The sequence below is a fragment of the Oncorhynchus mykiss genome, chromosome 20 (assembly GCF_057628025.1).
Source record: "Oncorhynchus mykiss isolate SJ-2025 chromosome 20, ASM5762802v1, whole genome shotgun sequence".
Lineage (NCBI taxonomy): Eukaryota > Metazoa > Chordata > Actinopteri > Salmoniformes > Salmonidae > Oncorhynchus > Oncorhynchus mykiss.
In genome coordinates, this window is record NC_143041.1 from 46,800,481 (window position 1) to 46,817,025 (window position 16,545).

The 16,545-nt window shown below is 45.2% G+C and overlaps 1 protein-coding gene and 1 long non-coding RNA gene across 3 annotated transcripts in view; one reads left to right on the forward strand and one right to left on the reverse strand.

Annotated features, from left to right (window-relative positions):
- The window catches only part of LOC118942075 (uncharacterized), a 784,985-nt gene that overhangs the window by 507,088 nt on the left and 261,352 nt on the right, over positions 1 to 16,545 (forward strand). The window lies entirely within an intron of this gene.
- canb1 (Calcineurin subunit B) overlaps positions 1 to 16,545 on the reverse strand; it is a 45,323-nt gene that overhangs the window by 8,283 nt on the left and 20,495 nt on the right. For both annotated transcript variants that reach the window (XM_090211857.1, NM_001160568.1), the window contains 1 exon segment: positions 3,381 to 3,557. In XM_090211857.1, coding sequence (XP_090067983.1) covers positions 3,381 to 3,471 — 91 coding nt within the window. In that variant the 5' untranslated portion in view covers positions 3,472 to 3,557.

Here is a 16,545-nt window from a genome sequence, read left to right on the forward strand (position 1 = left end):
ACAACAGAGTTACACATGGAGTAAACAAACGTACAGTCAATGACACAATAGAAAGATCTGTATACAGTGTGTGCAAATGAGGTGAGGAGGTAAGGCAATAAATAGGCCAATAGGGATGAAGTAATTACAATTTAGCAATTTACACTGGAGTGATATATGTGCAGATGATGATGTGCAAGTAGAAATACAGGTGTGCAACAGAGCAGAAAAACAAAAACAAATATGGGGATGAGGTAGGTAGCTGGTTGGATGGGCTATTTACAGATGGGCTGTGTACAGCTGCAGCGATCGGTAAGCTGCTTTGACAGCTGACCGTTCAAGTTAGTGAGGGAGATATAAGTCTCCTTCAGTGATTTTTACAATTTGTTCCTGTCACTGGAAGGAAAGGCGGCCAAATGAGGTGTTGGCTTTGGTGATGACCAGTGAGATATACCTGCTGGAGCGCGTGCTACGAGTGGGTGTTGTTATGGTGACCAGTGAGCTGAGATTAGGCGGAGCTTTACCTAGCAAAGACTTATAGATGACCTGGAGCCAGTGGGTTTGGCGACGAATATGTAGCGAGGACCAGCCAACAAGAGCATACAGGTCGCAGTGGTGGGTAGTATATGGGGCATTGGTGACAAAACGGATGGCACTGTGATTGGATGCATCCAATTTGCTGAGTAGAGTGTTGGAGGCTATTTTGTAAATGACATCACCAAAGTCCAGGATCGGCAGGACAGTCAGTTTTACGAGGGTATGTTTGGCAGCATGAGTGAAGGAGGCTTTGTTACGAAAATAGGAAGCCGATTCTAGATTTAACTTTGGATTGGAGATGCTTAATGTGAGTCTGGAAGGAGAGTTTACAGTCTAACCAGACACCTAGGTATTTATAGCTGTCGACATATTCTAAGTCGGAATCGTCCAGAGTAGTAATGCTAGTCGGGCGGGCGGGTGCGGGCAGCGATCGGATGAAGAGCATGCATTTAGTTTTACTAGCATTTAAGAGCAATGGGCAGTTGGAGGCCATGGAAGTAGTGGTGTATGGCGTTGAAGCTCGTTTGGAGGTTTGTTAACACAAAGAAGGGCCAGATGAAGGGCCAGATGTATACATAATGGTGTCGTCTGCATAGAGGTGGCGCTAACTGGCCTTTAGACTACTTGAGTATCTGGAGCATCAGCATTTGTGGGTTCGATTACAAGCACAAAATGGCCAGAAACAAAGAACTTTCTCCTGGAACTTGTCAGTCTATTTTTGTTCTGAGAAATGAAGGCTATTCCATACGAGAAATTGCCAAGAAACTGAAGATCTCATACAACGCTGTGTACTACTTCCTTCACAGAACAGAGAAAACCGTCTCTAACCAGAATAGAAAGAGGAGTGGGAGGCCCCGGTGCACAACTGAGCAAGAGGACAAGTACATTAGAGTGTCTAGTTTGAGAAACAGACGCCTCACAAGTCCTCAACTGGCAGCTTCATTAAATAATACCCGCAAAACACCAATCTCAACGTCACAGTGAATGCTGACCTTCTAGGCGGAGATGCTGGCCTTCTAGGCATAGTTGCAAAGAAATAGCCATGTCTCAGACTGGCCAATAAAATGAAAAGATTAAGATGGACAAATAAACACAGACACTGGACAGAGAAAGATTGGAAAAAAGTGTTATGGACAGACGAATCTTGTGGTGTTCGGATCACAAAGAAGAACACTCGTGAGACGCAGAAAAAATGAAAAGATGCTGGAGGAGTGTTTGACGCCATCTGTCAAGCATGGTGGAGGCAATGTGATGGTCTGGGGGTGCTTACGTGGGGGTTAAGTGGGAGATTTGTACAGGGTAAAAGGGATCTTGAAGAAGGAAGGCTATGACTCCATTTTGCAACGCCATGCCTTACCCTGTGGGCTTAATTGGAGCCAATTTCCTCCTACAACAGGACAATGACCAAAAGCACAGCTCCAAACTATGCAATAACTATTTAGGGAAGAATTAGTCAGCTGGTATTCTGTCTATAATGGAGTGGCCAGCATCATGCTGTGGGGACGTTTTTCAGAGGCAGGGACTGGGAGACTAGTCAGGATCGAGGGAAAGATGAATGGAGCAAAGTACAGAGAGATCCTTGATGAAAACCTGCTCCAGAGCGCTCAGGACTTGAACCCGATCAAACATCTTTGGAGAGACCTGAAAATAGCTGTGCAGCGACGCTCCCCATCCAACCTGACAGAGCTTGACAGGATCTGCAGAGAAGAATGGGAGAAACTCCCCAAATACAGGTGTGCCAAGCTTGTAGTGTCATACCCAAGAAGACTCACAGCTGTAATCGCTGTCAAAGGTGCTTCAACAAAGTACTGAGTAAAAGGTCTGAATACTTATGTAAATGTAATATTTCAACAACAAAAAACAACGTAGTTTTGCTTTGTCATTATGGGGTATTGTGATGTCATTATGGGGGTATTGTGATGTCATTATGGGGTATTGTGATGTCATTATGGGGGTATTGTGATGTCATTATGGGGGTATTGTGATGTCATTATGGGGTATTGTGATGTCATTATGGGGGTATTGTGATGTCATTATGGGGTGTTGTGTGTAGATTGATGAGGGGAAAAAAAACAATTGAATCCATTTTAGAATAAGGTTGTAGCGTAACAAAATGTGGAAATGCACTGTATATACACAGGTTAGAGAGGTTGGAGCAGGGGACTGCCACACTGGGCGCCGTGGAGCAGTTGTTGTGGGTGGTTAAGTGCCTTGCTCAAGGGCACAACGTCAGGCAATGACATCTACGATTTGATACCAGCAACTCTACAGTTTACATTCTCATTTCCCTCCAGATTTTCCCCGTTAGACCCAGGATTCGAATTTGCAACCTTCCAGTTACTAGCTCACGTCTCAAACCAGCCTATTATATATATATATATAGGGTGGCAGGGTAGCCTAGTGGTTAGAGCGTTGGACTAGTAACCAGAAGGTTGCAAGTTCAAATCCCCCGAGCTGACAAGGTACAACTCTGTCATTCTGCCCCTGAACAGGCAGTTAACCCACTGTTCCTAGGCCGTCATTGAAAATAAGAATTTGTTCTTAATTAACTTACTTGCCTGGTTAAATGATGTTTTTTTATTAATATATAATAATATTCAGCAATTTTTGCATTTAAATTGTAGAGTACTCTGTCTCTAGCCTGGGTGCGTGCCAGTCTGTTCCATATGGAATAGTCTTGCATAATGGAGTAGGAAAAAGCACAAACAGATCTGGGACCAGGCTATAGAAGGAGACAACAGATCTGGGACCAGGCTATAGAAGGAGACAACAGATCTGGGACCAGGCTAATTGAGGAGACAACAGATCTGGGACCAGGCTATAGAAGGAGACAACAGATCTGGGACCAGTCTACTCTGGCTTACCCTTGAAGTCCACCTCTCCGTTTCCATCGGTGTCGAAGATGTCGATGACCCTCTGGACCAGCGGGTTCTGCTGGAGTTCAGGCAGGGACATGAACTCCTCCACGCTAAGGGATCCAGAGTTATCTAGGTCCAGTTTCTTAAACCTCTTTCCCAGACGCTTAATCTCATCAGCATCGACTGGAGGAGAGAGAGAGAGAGAGAGAGAGAGAGAGAGAGAGAGAGAGAGAGAGAGAGAGAGAGAGAGGAGAAATAAGAGAAGGAGAAGGAGACAGGAGAAAAGAGAGAAGAAGAAGAAGACAGGAGAAAAGAGAGAGAGAGAAACCAGGCAGTTAAACATACAGTACACATTGGGAGCAGAGAGGCTCCATTACAGTGAGGTCATTTAACTGGCAGACCCTCTTATCCAGAGGGACTTACACTTACAACCAAGGTAGGCAAGAGCAAGACAACCACATATCTCAGTAAAAGGTAGACCTGATACAACAACATACCTAAGACATCAACAGACCTGATACATCAACAGACCTGATACATCAACAGGCCTGATACAACAACATACCTAATGCATCAACAGGCCTGATACAACAACAGACCTGATACATCAACAGGCCTGATACAACAACAGACCCTGATGCAACAACAGACCTCATACAACAACAGACCCTGATACAACAACAGACCTGATACAACAACAGACTTCATACAACAACAGACCTCATACAACAACAGACCTGATACAGACCTGATACACCAACAGACCTGATACACCAACGGACCTGATACAACTACAGACCCTGATACAACAACATACCTGATACAACAACATACCTGATACAACAACATACCTGATACAACAACAGACCTCATACAGACCTGAGACAACAACAGACCTGATACACCAACATACCTGATACAACAACAGACCCTGATACAACAACATACCTGATACAACAACATACCTGATACAACAACAGACCTCATACAGACCTGAGACAACAACAGACCTGATACACCAACATACCTGATACAACAACAGACCCTGATACAACAACATACCTGATACAACAACATACCTGATACAACAACATACCTGATACGACAACAGACCTCATACAGACCTGATACAACAACAGACCTGATACACCAACATACCTGATACAACAACAGACCTCATACAGACCTGATACAACAACAGACCTGATACACCAACAGACCTGATACAACAACAGACCTGATATACCAACAGACCTGATACAACAACAGACCTCACACAGACCTGATACAACAACAGACCTCATACAGACCTGATACAACAACAGACCTGATACACCAACATACCTGATACAACAACAGACCTCATACAGACCTGATACAACAACAGACCTGATACACCAACAGACCTGATACAACAACAGACCTGATATACCAACAGACCCTGATACAACAACAGACCTCACACAGACCTGATACAACAACAGACCTCATACAGACCTGATACAACAACAGACCTGATACACCAACACACCACCCGATGTCACAGGAAGGCCATAAAGATCATCAAGGACAACAACCACCCGATGTCACAGGAAGGCCATAAAGATCATCAAGGACAACAACCACCCGAGCCACTGCCTGTTCACCCCGCTATCATCCAGAAGGCGAGGTCAGTACAGGTGCATCAAAGCTGGGACCGAGAGACTGAAAAACAGCTTCTATCTCAAGGCAATCAGACTGTTAAACAGCCACCACTAACATTGAGTGTCTGCTGCCAACACACTGACTCAACTCCAGCCACTTTAATAATGGGAATTGATGGGAAATGAGGTAAAATATATCACTAGCCACTTTAAACAATGCTACCTAATATAATGTTTACATACCCTACATTATTCATGATACACCAACATACCTGATACAACAACAGACCTCATACAGACCTGATACAACAACAGACCTGATACACCAACATACCCGATACAGACCTGATACAACAACAGACCTGATACAACAACAGACCTGATACAACTACAGACCTGATACAACAACAGACCTGATACAACAACAGACCTCATACAGACCTGATACAACAACAGACCTCATACAGACCTGATACAACAACAGACCTGATACACCAACATACCCGATACAGACCTGATACAACAACAGACCTGATACAACAACAGACCTGATACAACTACAGACCTGATACAACAACAGACCTGATACAACAACAGACCTGATACAACAACAGACCTGATACAACAACAGACCTCATACAGACCTGATACACCAACAGACCGGATACAACAACAGACCTGATACAACTACAGACCTGATACAACAACAGACCTGATACAACAACAGACCTGATACAACAACAGACCTCATACAGACCTGAGACAACAACAGACTGGATACAACAACAGACCTGATACAACTACAGACCTCATACAGACCTGAGACAACAACAGACCTGATACACCAACAGACCTGATACAACAACAGACCTGATACACCAACAGACCTGATACATCAACAGACCTCATACAGACCTGAGACAACAACAGACCTGATACACCAACAGACCTGATACAACTACAGACCTGATACAACTACAGACCTGATACAGACCTTAGACAACAACATACTTTAAAACACAGGCGGAAACAAACACAAAGATCAAGTTCTCTACAAACATTGCCTGAAATCTTCCAGTTCAGTGAATGTACATCTGTTGTCGATGTGGGTACTATGAACAGCCCTAGATGTCCCAGTCCCCGAGGAGAGTTTCCTGCCCTGTAGAGCTCCGACCATTACAGAGTACTGATCCCACCTAGTTTCTGTTGTCCCCCCCACCTTATTAAATGAGACGAATGAAGTAAAGCAGTGGAACTGGCGTTGAGGTCTAGATTTAAAATGTCTTCTCTAAATCATTTGTGTGTCCTTAAACGTCCTGTTCAAGGCTAGGTTTCAGAAACATGGTTGAATAGCGCAGCCTGTACTAGGAGCAGGAAACTAGGCTGTTGGTTTTAGTCAGACAACGTGTTTGAGGCCATGAGTATGAGCAAGCAGAACAGAGTTGTGTTCCTCTGTAGCTAAATTGGTAGAGCACGGGGGCTAGCGTAGCTAAGACAGTGGGTTCAATTCCTGCTGGTAGAGCACGGGGGCTAGCGTCGCTAAGACAGTGGGTTCAATTCCTGCTGGTAGAGCACGGGTGCTAGCGTCGCTAAGACAGTGGGTTCAATTCCTGCTGGCAGAGCCCGGGGGCTTACATCACTAAGACAGTGGGTTCAATTCCTGCTGGTAGAGCCCGGGGGCTTACATCGCTAAGACAGTGGGTTCAATTCCTGCTGGTAGAGCACGGGGACTTGCGTCGCTAAGTCAGTGGGTTCAATTCCTGCTGGTAGAGCACGGGTGCTCGCGTCGCTAAGACAGTGGGTTCAAATCCTGCTGGTAGAGCACGGGTGCTAGCGTCGCTAAGACAGTGGGTTCAATTCCTGCTGGTAGAGCACGGGTGCTAGCGTCGCTAAGACAGTGGGTTCAATTCCTGCTGGAACCACCGATACCAAAATGTGTGTGTGAATGACTGCAAGTTGGTTTGGGTAAAAGCGTCTCCCTAGCTTGAAATGTCTCCAAGTATTCAGACCCCTTGACTTTTTCCCTCATTGTGTTACGTAACAGCCTTATTCTAAAGTGGATTCAATCGTTTTTTTCAACTCATCATCCTACACACAATACCCCATAATGACAAACCAAAAACTACACCCACTTTATCTCTGTGTGTCTCCTGTTCTTTAGGTTGTTGAACAGAGCATTTATCTCTGTGTTTCCTGTTCTTTAGATTGTTGAACAGAGCCATTATCTCTGTGTTTCTCCTGTTCTTTAGATTGTTGAACAGAGCCTTTATCTCTGTGTGTTTCTCCTGTTCTTTAGGTTGTTGAACAGAGCCTTTATCTCTGTGTGTCTCCTGTTCTTTAGGTTGTTGAACAGAGCCTTTATCTCTGTGTGTTTCTCCTGTTCTTTAGGTTGTTGAACAGAGCCTTTATCTCTGTGTGTCTCCTGTTCTTTAGATTGTTGAACAGAGCCATTATCTCTGTGTGTTTCTCCTGTTCTTTAGGTTGTTGAACAGAGCCTTTATCTCTGTGTGTTTCTCCTGTTCTTTAGGTTGTTGAACAGAGCCTTTATCTCTGTGTGTCTCCTGTTCTTTAGGTTGTTGAACAGAGCCATTATCTCTGTGTGTTTCTCCTGTTCTTTAGGTTGTTGAACAGAGCCTTTATCTCTGTGTTTCTCCTGTTCTTTAGGTTGTTGAACAGAGCCTTTATCTCTGTGTTTCTCCTGTTAGGGAGGGGCTGGAACAAACCTATCCTAAGTTGGTGTGGGTTTATATATTTTAGTTTGTATGATATCAGGCAGGTGGTGTTTTAACATGAGTTCTGAAAGGCAGGTCCAGGTGTCTCAGTATTCACCACTAGCTCGATGTCCAGTGGGTGTCTCAGTATTCACCACTAGCTCCATGTCCAGGTGTCTCAGTATTCACCACTAGCTCCATGTCCAGGTGTCTCAGTATTCACCACTAGCTCCATGTCCAGGTGGTGTCTCAGCATTCACCACTAGCTCCATGTCCATGTGTCTCAGTATTCACCACTAGCTCCATGTCCAGGTGTCTCAGTCTTCACCACTAGCTCCAGGTCCAGTGGGTGTCTCAGTATTCACCACTAGCTCCAGGTCCAGATGTCTCAGTATTCCCCACTAGCTCCATGTCCAGGTGTCTCAGTATTCACCACTAGCTCCATGTCCAGGTGTCTCAGTATTCACCACTAGCTCCATGTCCAGGTGTCTCAGTATTCACCACTAGCTCCATGTCCAGTGGGTGTCTCAGTATTCAGCTCTAGCTCAATGTCCAGGTGTCTCAGTATTCACCACTAGCTGCAGGTCCAGGTGTCTCAGTATTCACCACTAGCTCCATGTCCAGGTGTCTCAGTATTCACCACTAGCTGCATGTCCAGGTGTCTCAGTATTCACCACTAGCTCCATGTCCAGTGGGTGTCTCAGTATTCACCACTAGCTCCATGTCCAGGTGTCTCAGTATTCACCACTAGCTCCATGTCCAGGTGTCTCAGTATTCACCACTAGCTCCATGTCCAGGTGTCTCAGTATTCACCACTGGCTGCATGTCCAGGTGTCTCAGTATTCACCACTAGCTCCATGTCCAGGTGTCTCAGTATTCACCACTAGCTCCAGGTGTCTCAGTATTCACCACTAGCTCAAGGTCCAGTGGGTGTCTCAGTATTCACCACTAGCTCCAGGTCCAGGTGTCTCAGTATTCACCACTAGCTCCATGTCCAAGTGTCTCAGTATTCACCACTAGCTCCATGTCCAGGTGGTGTCTCAGTATTCACCACTAGCTCCATGTCCATGTGTCTCAGTATTCACCACTAGCTCCATGTCCAGGTGTCTCAGTCTTCACCACTAGCTCCAGGTCCAGTGGGTGTCTCAGTATTCACCACTAGCTCCATGTCCAGCTGTCTCAGTATTCCCCACTAGCTCCATGTCCAGGTGTCTCAGTATTCACCACTAGCTCCATGTCCAGGTGTCTCAGTATTCACCACTAGCTCCATGTCCAGGTGTCTCAGTATTCACCACTAGCTCCATGTCCAGGTGTCTCAGTCTTCACCACTAGCTCCATGTCCAGGTGTCTCAGTATTCACCACTAGCTGCATGTCCAGGTGTCTCAGTATTCACCAATAGCTCCATGTCCAGGTGTCTCAGTATTCACCACTAGCTCCATGTCCAGGTGTCTCAGTATTCACCACTAGCTCCATGTCCAGGTGTCTCAGTATTCACCACTAGTTGCATGTCCAGGTGTCTCAGTATTCACCACTAGCTCCAGGTCCAGGTGTCTCAGTATTCACCACTAGCTCCATGTCCAGTTGGTATCTCAGTCATCACCACTAGCTCCATGTCCAGGTGTCTCAGTATTCACCACTAGCTCCATGTCCAGGTGTCTCAGTCTTCACCACTAGCTGCATGTCCAGGTGTCTCAGTATTCACCACTAGCTCCATGTCCAGGTGTCTCAGTATTCACCACTAGCTCCATGTCCAGGTGTCTCAGTCTTCACCACTAGCTCCATGTCCAGTGGGTGTCTCAGTATTCACCACTAGCTCCAGGTCCAGTGGGTGTCTCAGTATTCACCACTAGCTCCATGTCCAGGTGTCTCAGTATTCAGCTCTAGCTCCATGTCCAGGTGTCTCAGTATTCAGCACTAGATCCAGGTTCAGGTCCAGTTGGTGTCTCAGTATTCAGCTCTAGATCCAGGTCCATGTCCAGTGGGTGTCTCAGTATTCACCACTAGCTCCAGGTCCAGTTGGTGTCTCAGTATTCACCACTAGCTCCATGTCCAGGTGTCTCAGTATTCAGCTCTAGATCCATGTCCAGGTCCAGTTGGTGTCTCAGTATTCAGCTCTAGATCCATGTCCAGGTCCAGTTGGTGTCTCAGTATTCAGCTCTAGATCCAGGTCCAGGTCCAGTTGGTGTCTCAGTATAAAGCTCTAGATCCATGTCCAGGTCCAGTTGGTGTCTCAGTATTCAGCTCTGGATCCATGTCCAGGTCCAGTTGGTGTCTCAGTATTCAGCTCTGGATCCATGTCCAGGTCCAGTTGGTGTCTCAGTATTCAGCTCTGGATCCATGTCCAGGTCCAGTTGGTGTCTCAGTATTCAGCTCTAGATCCAGGTCCAGGTCCAGTTGGTGTCTCAGTATTCAGCTCTAGATCCAGGTCCAGGTCCAGTTGGTGTCTCAGTATTCAGCTCTGGATCCATGTCCAGGTCCAGTTGGTGTCTCAGTATTCAGCTCTAGATCCAGGTCCAGTTGGTGTCTCAGTATTCAGCTCTGGATCCAGGTTCAGGTCCAGTTGGTGTCTCAGTATTCAGCTCTAGATCCAGGTCCAGGTCCAGTTGGTGTCTCAGTATTCAGCTCTAGATCCATGTCCAGGTCCAGTTGGTGTCTCAGTATTCACCACTAGCTCCATGTCCAGGTCCAGTTGGTGTCTCAGTATTCAGCTCTGGATCCAGGTTCAGGTCCAGTTGGTGTCTCAGTATTCACCACTAGCTCCATGTCCAGGTCCAGTTGGTGTCTCAGTATTCAGCTCTGGATCCAGGTTCAGGTCCAGTTGGTGTCTCAGTATTCACCACTAGCTCCATGTCCAGGTCCAGTTGGTGTCTCAGTATTCAGCTCTGGATCCAGGTTCAGGTCCAGTTGGTGTCTCAGTATTCACCACTAGCTCCATGTCCAGGTCCAGTTGGTGTCTCAGTATTCAGCTCTGGATCCAGGTCCAGGTCCAGTTGGTGTCTCAGTATTCACCACTAGCTCCATGTCCAGGTGTCTCAGTATTCAGCTCTAGCTCCATGTCCAGGTGTCTCAGTATTCAGCACTAGATCCAGGTTCAGGTCCAGTTGGTGTCTCAGTATTCAGCTCTAGATCCAGGTCCATGTCCAGTGGGTGTCTCAGTATTCACCACTAGCTCCAGGTCCAGTTGGTGTCTCAGTATTCACCACTAGCTCCATGTCCAGGTGTCTCAGTATTCAGCTCTAGATCCATGTCCAGGTCCAGTTGGTGTCTCAGTATTCAGCTCTAGATCCATGTCCAGGTCCAGTTGGTGTCTCAGTATTCAGCTCTAGATCCAGGTCCAGGTCCAGTTGGTGTCTCAGTATAAAGCTCTAGATCCATGTCCAGGTCCAGTTGGTGTCTCAGTATTCAGCTCTGGATCCATGTCCAGGTCCAGTTGGTGTCTCAGTATTCAGCTCTGGATCCATGTCCAGGTCCAGTTGGTGTCTCAGTATTCAGCTCTGGATCCATGTCCAGGTCCAGTTGGTGTCTCAGTATTCAACTCTAGATCCAGGTCCAGGTCCAGTTGGTGTCTCAGTATTCAGCTCTAGATCCAGGTCCAGGTCCAGTTGGTGTCTCAGTATTCAGCTCTGGATCCATGTCCAGGTCCAGTTGGTGTCTCAGTATTCAGCTCTAGATCCAGGTCCAGTTGGTGTCTCAGTATTCAGCTCTGGATCCAGGTTCAGGTCCAGTTGGTGTCTCAGTATTCAGCTCTAGATCCAGGTCCAGGTCCAGTTGGTGTCTCAGTATTCAGCTCTAGATCCATGTCCAGGTCCAGTTGGTGTCTCAGTATTCACCACTAGCTCCATGTCCAGGTCCAGTTGGTGTCTCAGTATTCAGCTCTGGATCCAGGTTCAGGTCCAGTTGGTGTCTCAGTATTCACCACTAGCTCCATGTCCAGGTCCAGTTGGTGTCTCAGTATTCAGCTCTGGATCCAGGTTCAGGTCCAGTTGGTGTCTCAGTATTCACCACTAGCTCCATGTCCAGGTCCAGTTGGTGTCTCAGTATTCAGCTCTGGATCCAGGTTCAGGTCCAGTTGGTGTCTCAGTATTCACCACTAGCTCCATGTCCAGGTCCAGTTGGTGTCTCAGTATTCAGCTCTGGATCCAGGTCCAGGTCCAGTTGGTGTCTCAGTATTCACCACTAGCTCCATGTCCAGGTGTCTCAGTATTCAGCTCTAGATCCAGGTCTAGTTGGTGTCTCAGTATTCAGCTCTGGATCCAGGTTCAGGTCCAGTTGGTGTCTCAGTATTCACCACTAGTTTGGGTCTTTTTGGAGAGAGATTATTAGAAAAATGAAACGTTTTTGAGTAAATGTATTCATTAGTTGTCTCTCCAATGTTGAGCGATGAAAATGTAATGAATTATAAGTGTAGTAGGATGTCCCTTGGGGGTATCCGTACCTATGTAGGACATGCGAGGGTTACGTTAATAAACAGAACCTTGTTGTCGCACGTCCTTATTTTAGATCATACTACAATAAGGTCAGGTCATTAGACAGTAGTCCTGTATGTCTCAGTTGGTAGAGCATGACGCTTGCAAAGCCAGGAATGTGGATTTGATTCACGGGAATGTCAAATGTATGCACGCATGACTATAAGTTATTTTGGATAAAAGCATCTGCTAATTAACATATTACATTAGGAAAGTATTAAGACCACCAGACTTTTTACACGTTTTTATTCTAAAATAGATTCAATTATTTATTTTTCCTTATCAATCTACACACAATACCCCATAATGACAAAGCAAAAACAGGTTTAAAAAACTGAAATATCACCAAAAAAAAAAAAAAAACGTATTTACATAAGTATTCAGACCCTTTGCTATGAGACTCAAAATACATCTCAAAGTACTTGATGAAAACCAGCTCAAGTGGGCTCAGGACCTCAGACTGAGGCGAAGGTTCACCTTTCAACAGGACAACGACCCTAAGCACACAGCCAAGACAACGCAGGAGTGGCTTCAGAAGGGACCTCCCGAGTGACGCAGCGGTCTAAGGCACTGCAGTGCTAGAGGTGTCACTACAGACCCGGGTTCGATCCCGAGCTGTATCACAGCCGGCTGTGATCGGAAGTAAAGCCCCTCCCGGCCAAACCCTCCCCTAACCCAGACAACGCTGGGCCAATTGTGAGCCGCCCTATGGGACTCCCGATCATACCCGGCTGTGATAGAGCCTGGGATCGAACCCAGATCTGTAGTGATGCCTCTAGCACTGCAGTGCCTTAGACCGCTGCGACACTCGGGAGGTCCCTCCGTTTTTTAAAGTTATTTTTTATACATTTGCAAAAATTTATAAAAACCTGTTTTTGCTTCGTCATTATGGGGTATTGTGATGTCATTATGGGGTATTGTGATGTCATTATGGGGTATTGTGATGTCATTATGGGGTATTGTGTGTAGATAGATGGGGGGGGGACTATTTACTCCATTTTAGAATAAGGCTGTAACGTAACAACATTTGGAAAAGGTCAAGGGGTCTGAATTCTTTCCGAATGCACTGTAGGATATATACTGTAGGCTATATACTGTAGGCTATATACTGTAGGTTATATACTGTAGGATATATACTGTAGGATATATACTGTAGGCTATATACTGTAGGTTATATACTGTAGGCTATATACTGTAGGCTATATACTGTAGGATATATACTGTAGGATATATACTGTAGGTTATAAACTGTAGGATATATACTGTAGGCTATATACTGTAGGTTATATACTGTAGGCTATATACTGTAGGCTATATACTGTAGGATATATACTGTAGGATATATACTGTAGGTTATATACTGTAGGATATATACTGTAGGTTATATGCTGTAGGATATATACTGTAGGCTATATACTGTAGGCTATATACTGTAGGTTATATACTGTAGGCTATATACTGTAGGATATATACTGTAGGATATATACTGTAGGTTATATACTGTAGGATATATACTGTAGGTTATATGCTGTAGGATATATACTGTAGGTTATATACTGTAGGATATATACTGTAGGCTATATACTGTAGGATATATACTGTAGGATATATACTGTAGGATATATACTGTAGGCTATATACTGTAGGATATATACTGTAGGTTATATACTGTAGGATATATACTGTAGGTTATATACTGTAGGTTATATACTGTAGGATATATACTGTAGGATATATACTGTAGGTTATATACTATAGGTTATATGCTGTAGGCTATATACTGTAGGATATATGCTGTAGGCTATATACTGTATAGCTCGCTAAAGGGATTTTGGTGTGCAGCAAACTCAACATCAAATCTACATGTAAGGATTTCACTATTCATAATATCTCCAAATGCATAAATTGGACTGTAAGCTACATGATTTAGTAGAACAGTCTGAATACAATAGTTAAAGTCTGATACCTCGAAGAATAGAACTTGCTACTGGTGTAGGTGGCTTGTACACATTATAAAGCTTTGTAATGGAACCACAGGTACAGGCACTGAGGCAGAGAGATAACTCCACTCTGACCTCTGATCCTGTAGATAGGTAGGTATCTGTAGGATTGTGTTACTCGGGAGTTTCCTTTTACTTAAAAAAAAAGAGTACTCTTTCCTTCTCTCTCTCTCTCTCCCCCTCTAACTCTCGGTCTGCATCTCTCTCTCTCTCTCTCTCCCCCTCTAACTCTCGGTCTGCATCTCTCTCTCTCTCTCTCTCCCCCTCTAACTCTCGGTCTGCATCTCTCTCTCTCTCTCTCTCTCCCTTTAACTCCCGGTCTGCATCTCTCTCTCTCTCTCTCTCTCTCTCTCGCTGTCTGTCTGTCTGTCTGTCTGTCTGTCTGTCTGTCTGTCTGTCTGTCTGTCTGTCTGTCTGTCTGTCTCTCTCTCTCTCTCTCTCTGTCTCTCTCTCTCTCGCTGTCTGTCTGTCTGTCTGTCTGTCTGTCTGTCTCTCTCTCTGTCTCTCTCTCTGCATCTCTCTCTGTCTCTCTCTCTCCCCCTCTAACTCCCGGTCTGCATCTCTCTCTCTCTCTCTCTCTCTCTCTCTCTGTCTCTCTCTCTCCCCCTCTAACTCCCGGTCTGCATCTCTCTCTCTCTCTCTCTCTCTCTCTCTCTCTCTGTCTCTCTCTGTCTCTCTCTCTGCATCTCTCTGTCTCTCTCTCTCTCCCACTCTCCTTCACCCTCATCTAGGCCAGTGTGTGGAGGGGCCAGAGGTGAATCAGGCCTCTGTACATTAGTGAAATCTGATATCTGGCCAGTCAGGATGACACCAAAGGAATGCAGTTAATGAATGCTGCTGCTGTGTGTGTGTGTGTGTGTGTGTGTGTGTGTGTGTGTGTGTGTGTGTGTGTGTGTGTGTGTGTGTGTGTGTGTGTGTGTGTGTGTGTGTGTGTGTGTGTGTGTGTGCGTGCGTGCGTGCGTGCGTGCGTGCGTGCGTGCGTGCGTGCGTGCGTGCGTGCGTGCGTGTGTGTGTGTGTGCGTGCGTGCGCGTCGCAGGCTGAGAGATGGTTCAATATTTATAGCAATGTGGTCATGAGAAGAAAAAAAAACTGCTCCCCTCCCTAACCCCTCCCCTCGACAACCGTTGCTCTGGCTCTGGGAAACCCCTAGCAACAAGGAACTCCAACAAGCAGGCCATGGTTATTTTTGGAGGCTCAAACAGGCAGAAACAGTTTCAGGTACTGACTGCTGCCAGTGCAGTGTGTGTGTGTGTGTGTGTGTGTGTGTGTGTGTGTGTGTGTGTGTGTGTGTGTGTGTGTGTGTGTGTTTATGGATGATTCTCATTAAACCAGTTTTAAACATGTCTGTAGAAAATTGAGTTACAAAACCCTGACGCATTTGCAAAAATCCACTATCATTGTGAAGACCATGTATTGGGTTACTGAATCTCTGATAGAGCTCAGTACAGGTTGATGATGTATTGAGTTATTGAATCTCTGATAGAGCTCAGTACAGGTTGATAATGTATTGGGTTACTGAATCTCTGATAGAGCTCAGTACAGGTTGATGATGTATTGAGTTATTGAATCTCTGATAGAGCTCAGTACAGGTTGATAATGTATTGGGTTACTGAATCTCTGATAGAGCTCAGTACAGGTTGATGATGTATTGAGTTATTGAATCTCTGATAGAGCTCAGTACAGGTTGATAATGTATTGGGTTACTGAATCTCTGATAGAGCTCAGTACAGGTTGATGGTGTATTGGGTTACTGAATCTCTGATAGAGCTCAGTACAGGTTGATGATGTATTGGGTTACTGAATCTCTGATAGAGCTCAGTACAGGTTGATGATGTATTGGGTTACTGAATCTCTGTACAGGTTGATAATGTATTGGGTTACTGAATCTCTGATAGAGCTCAGTACAGGTTGATGATGTATTGGGTTACTGAATCTCTGATAGAGCTCAGTACAGGTTGATGATGTATTGGGTTACTGAATCTCAGTACAGGTTGATAATGTGTTGGGTTACTGAATCTCTGATAGAGCTCAGTACAGGTTGATGATGTATTGGGTTACTGAATCTCTGATAGAGCTCAGTACAGGTTGATGATGTATTGGGTTACTGAAGCTCAGTACAGGTTGATAATGTATTGGGTTACTGAATCTCTGTACAGGTTGATAATGTATTGCGTTACTGAATCTCTGTACAGGTTGATAATGTATTGGGTTACTGAATCTCTGTACAGGTTGATGATGTATTGGGTTACTGAATCTCTGTACAGGTTGATGATGTATTGGGTTACTGAATCTCTGTACAGGTTGATAATGTATTGCGTTACTGAATCTCTGTACAGGTTGATAATGTAT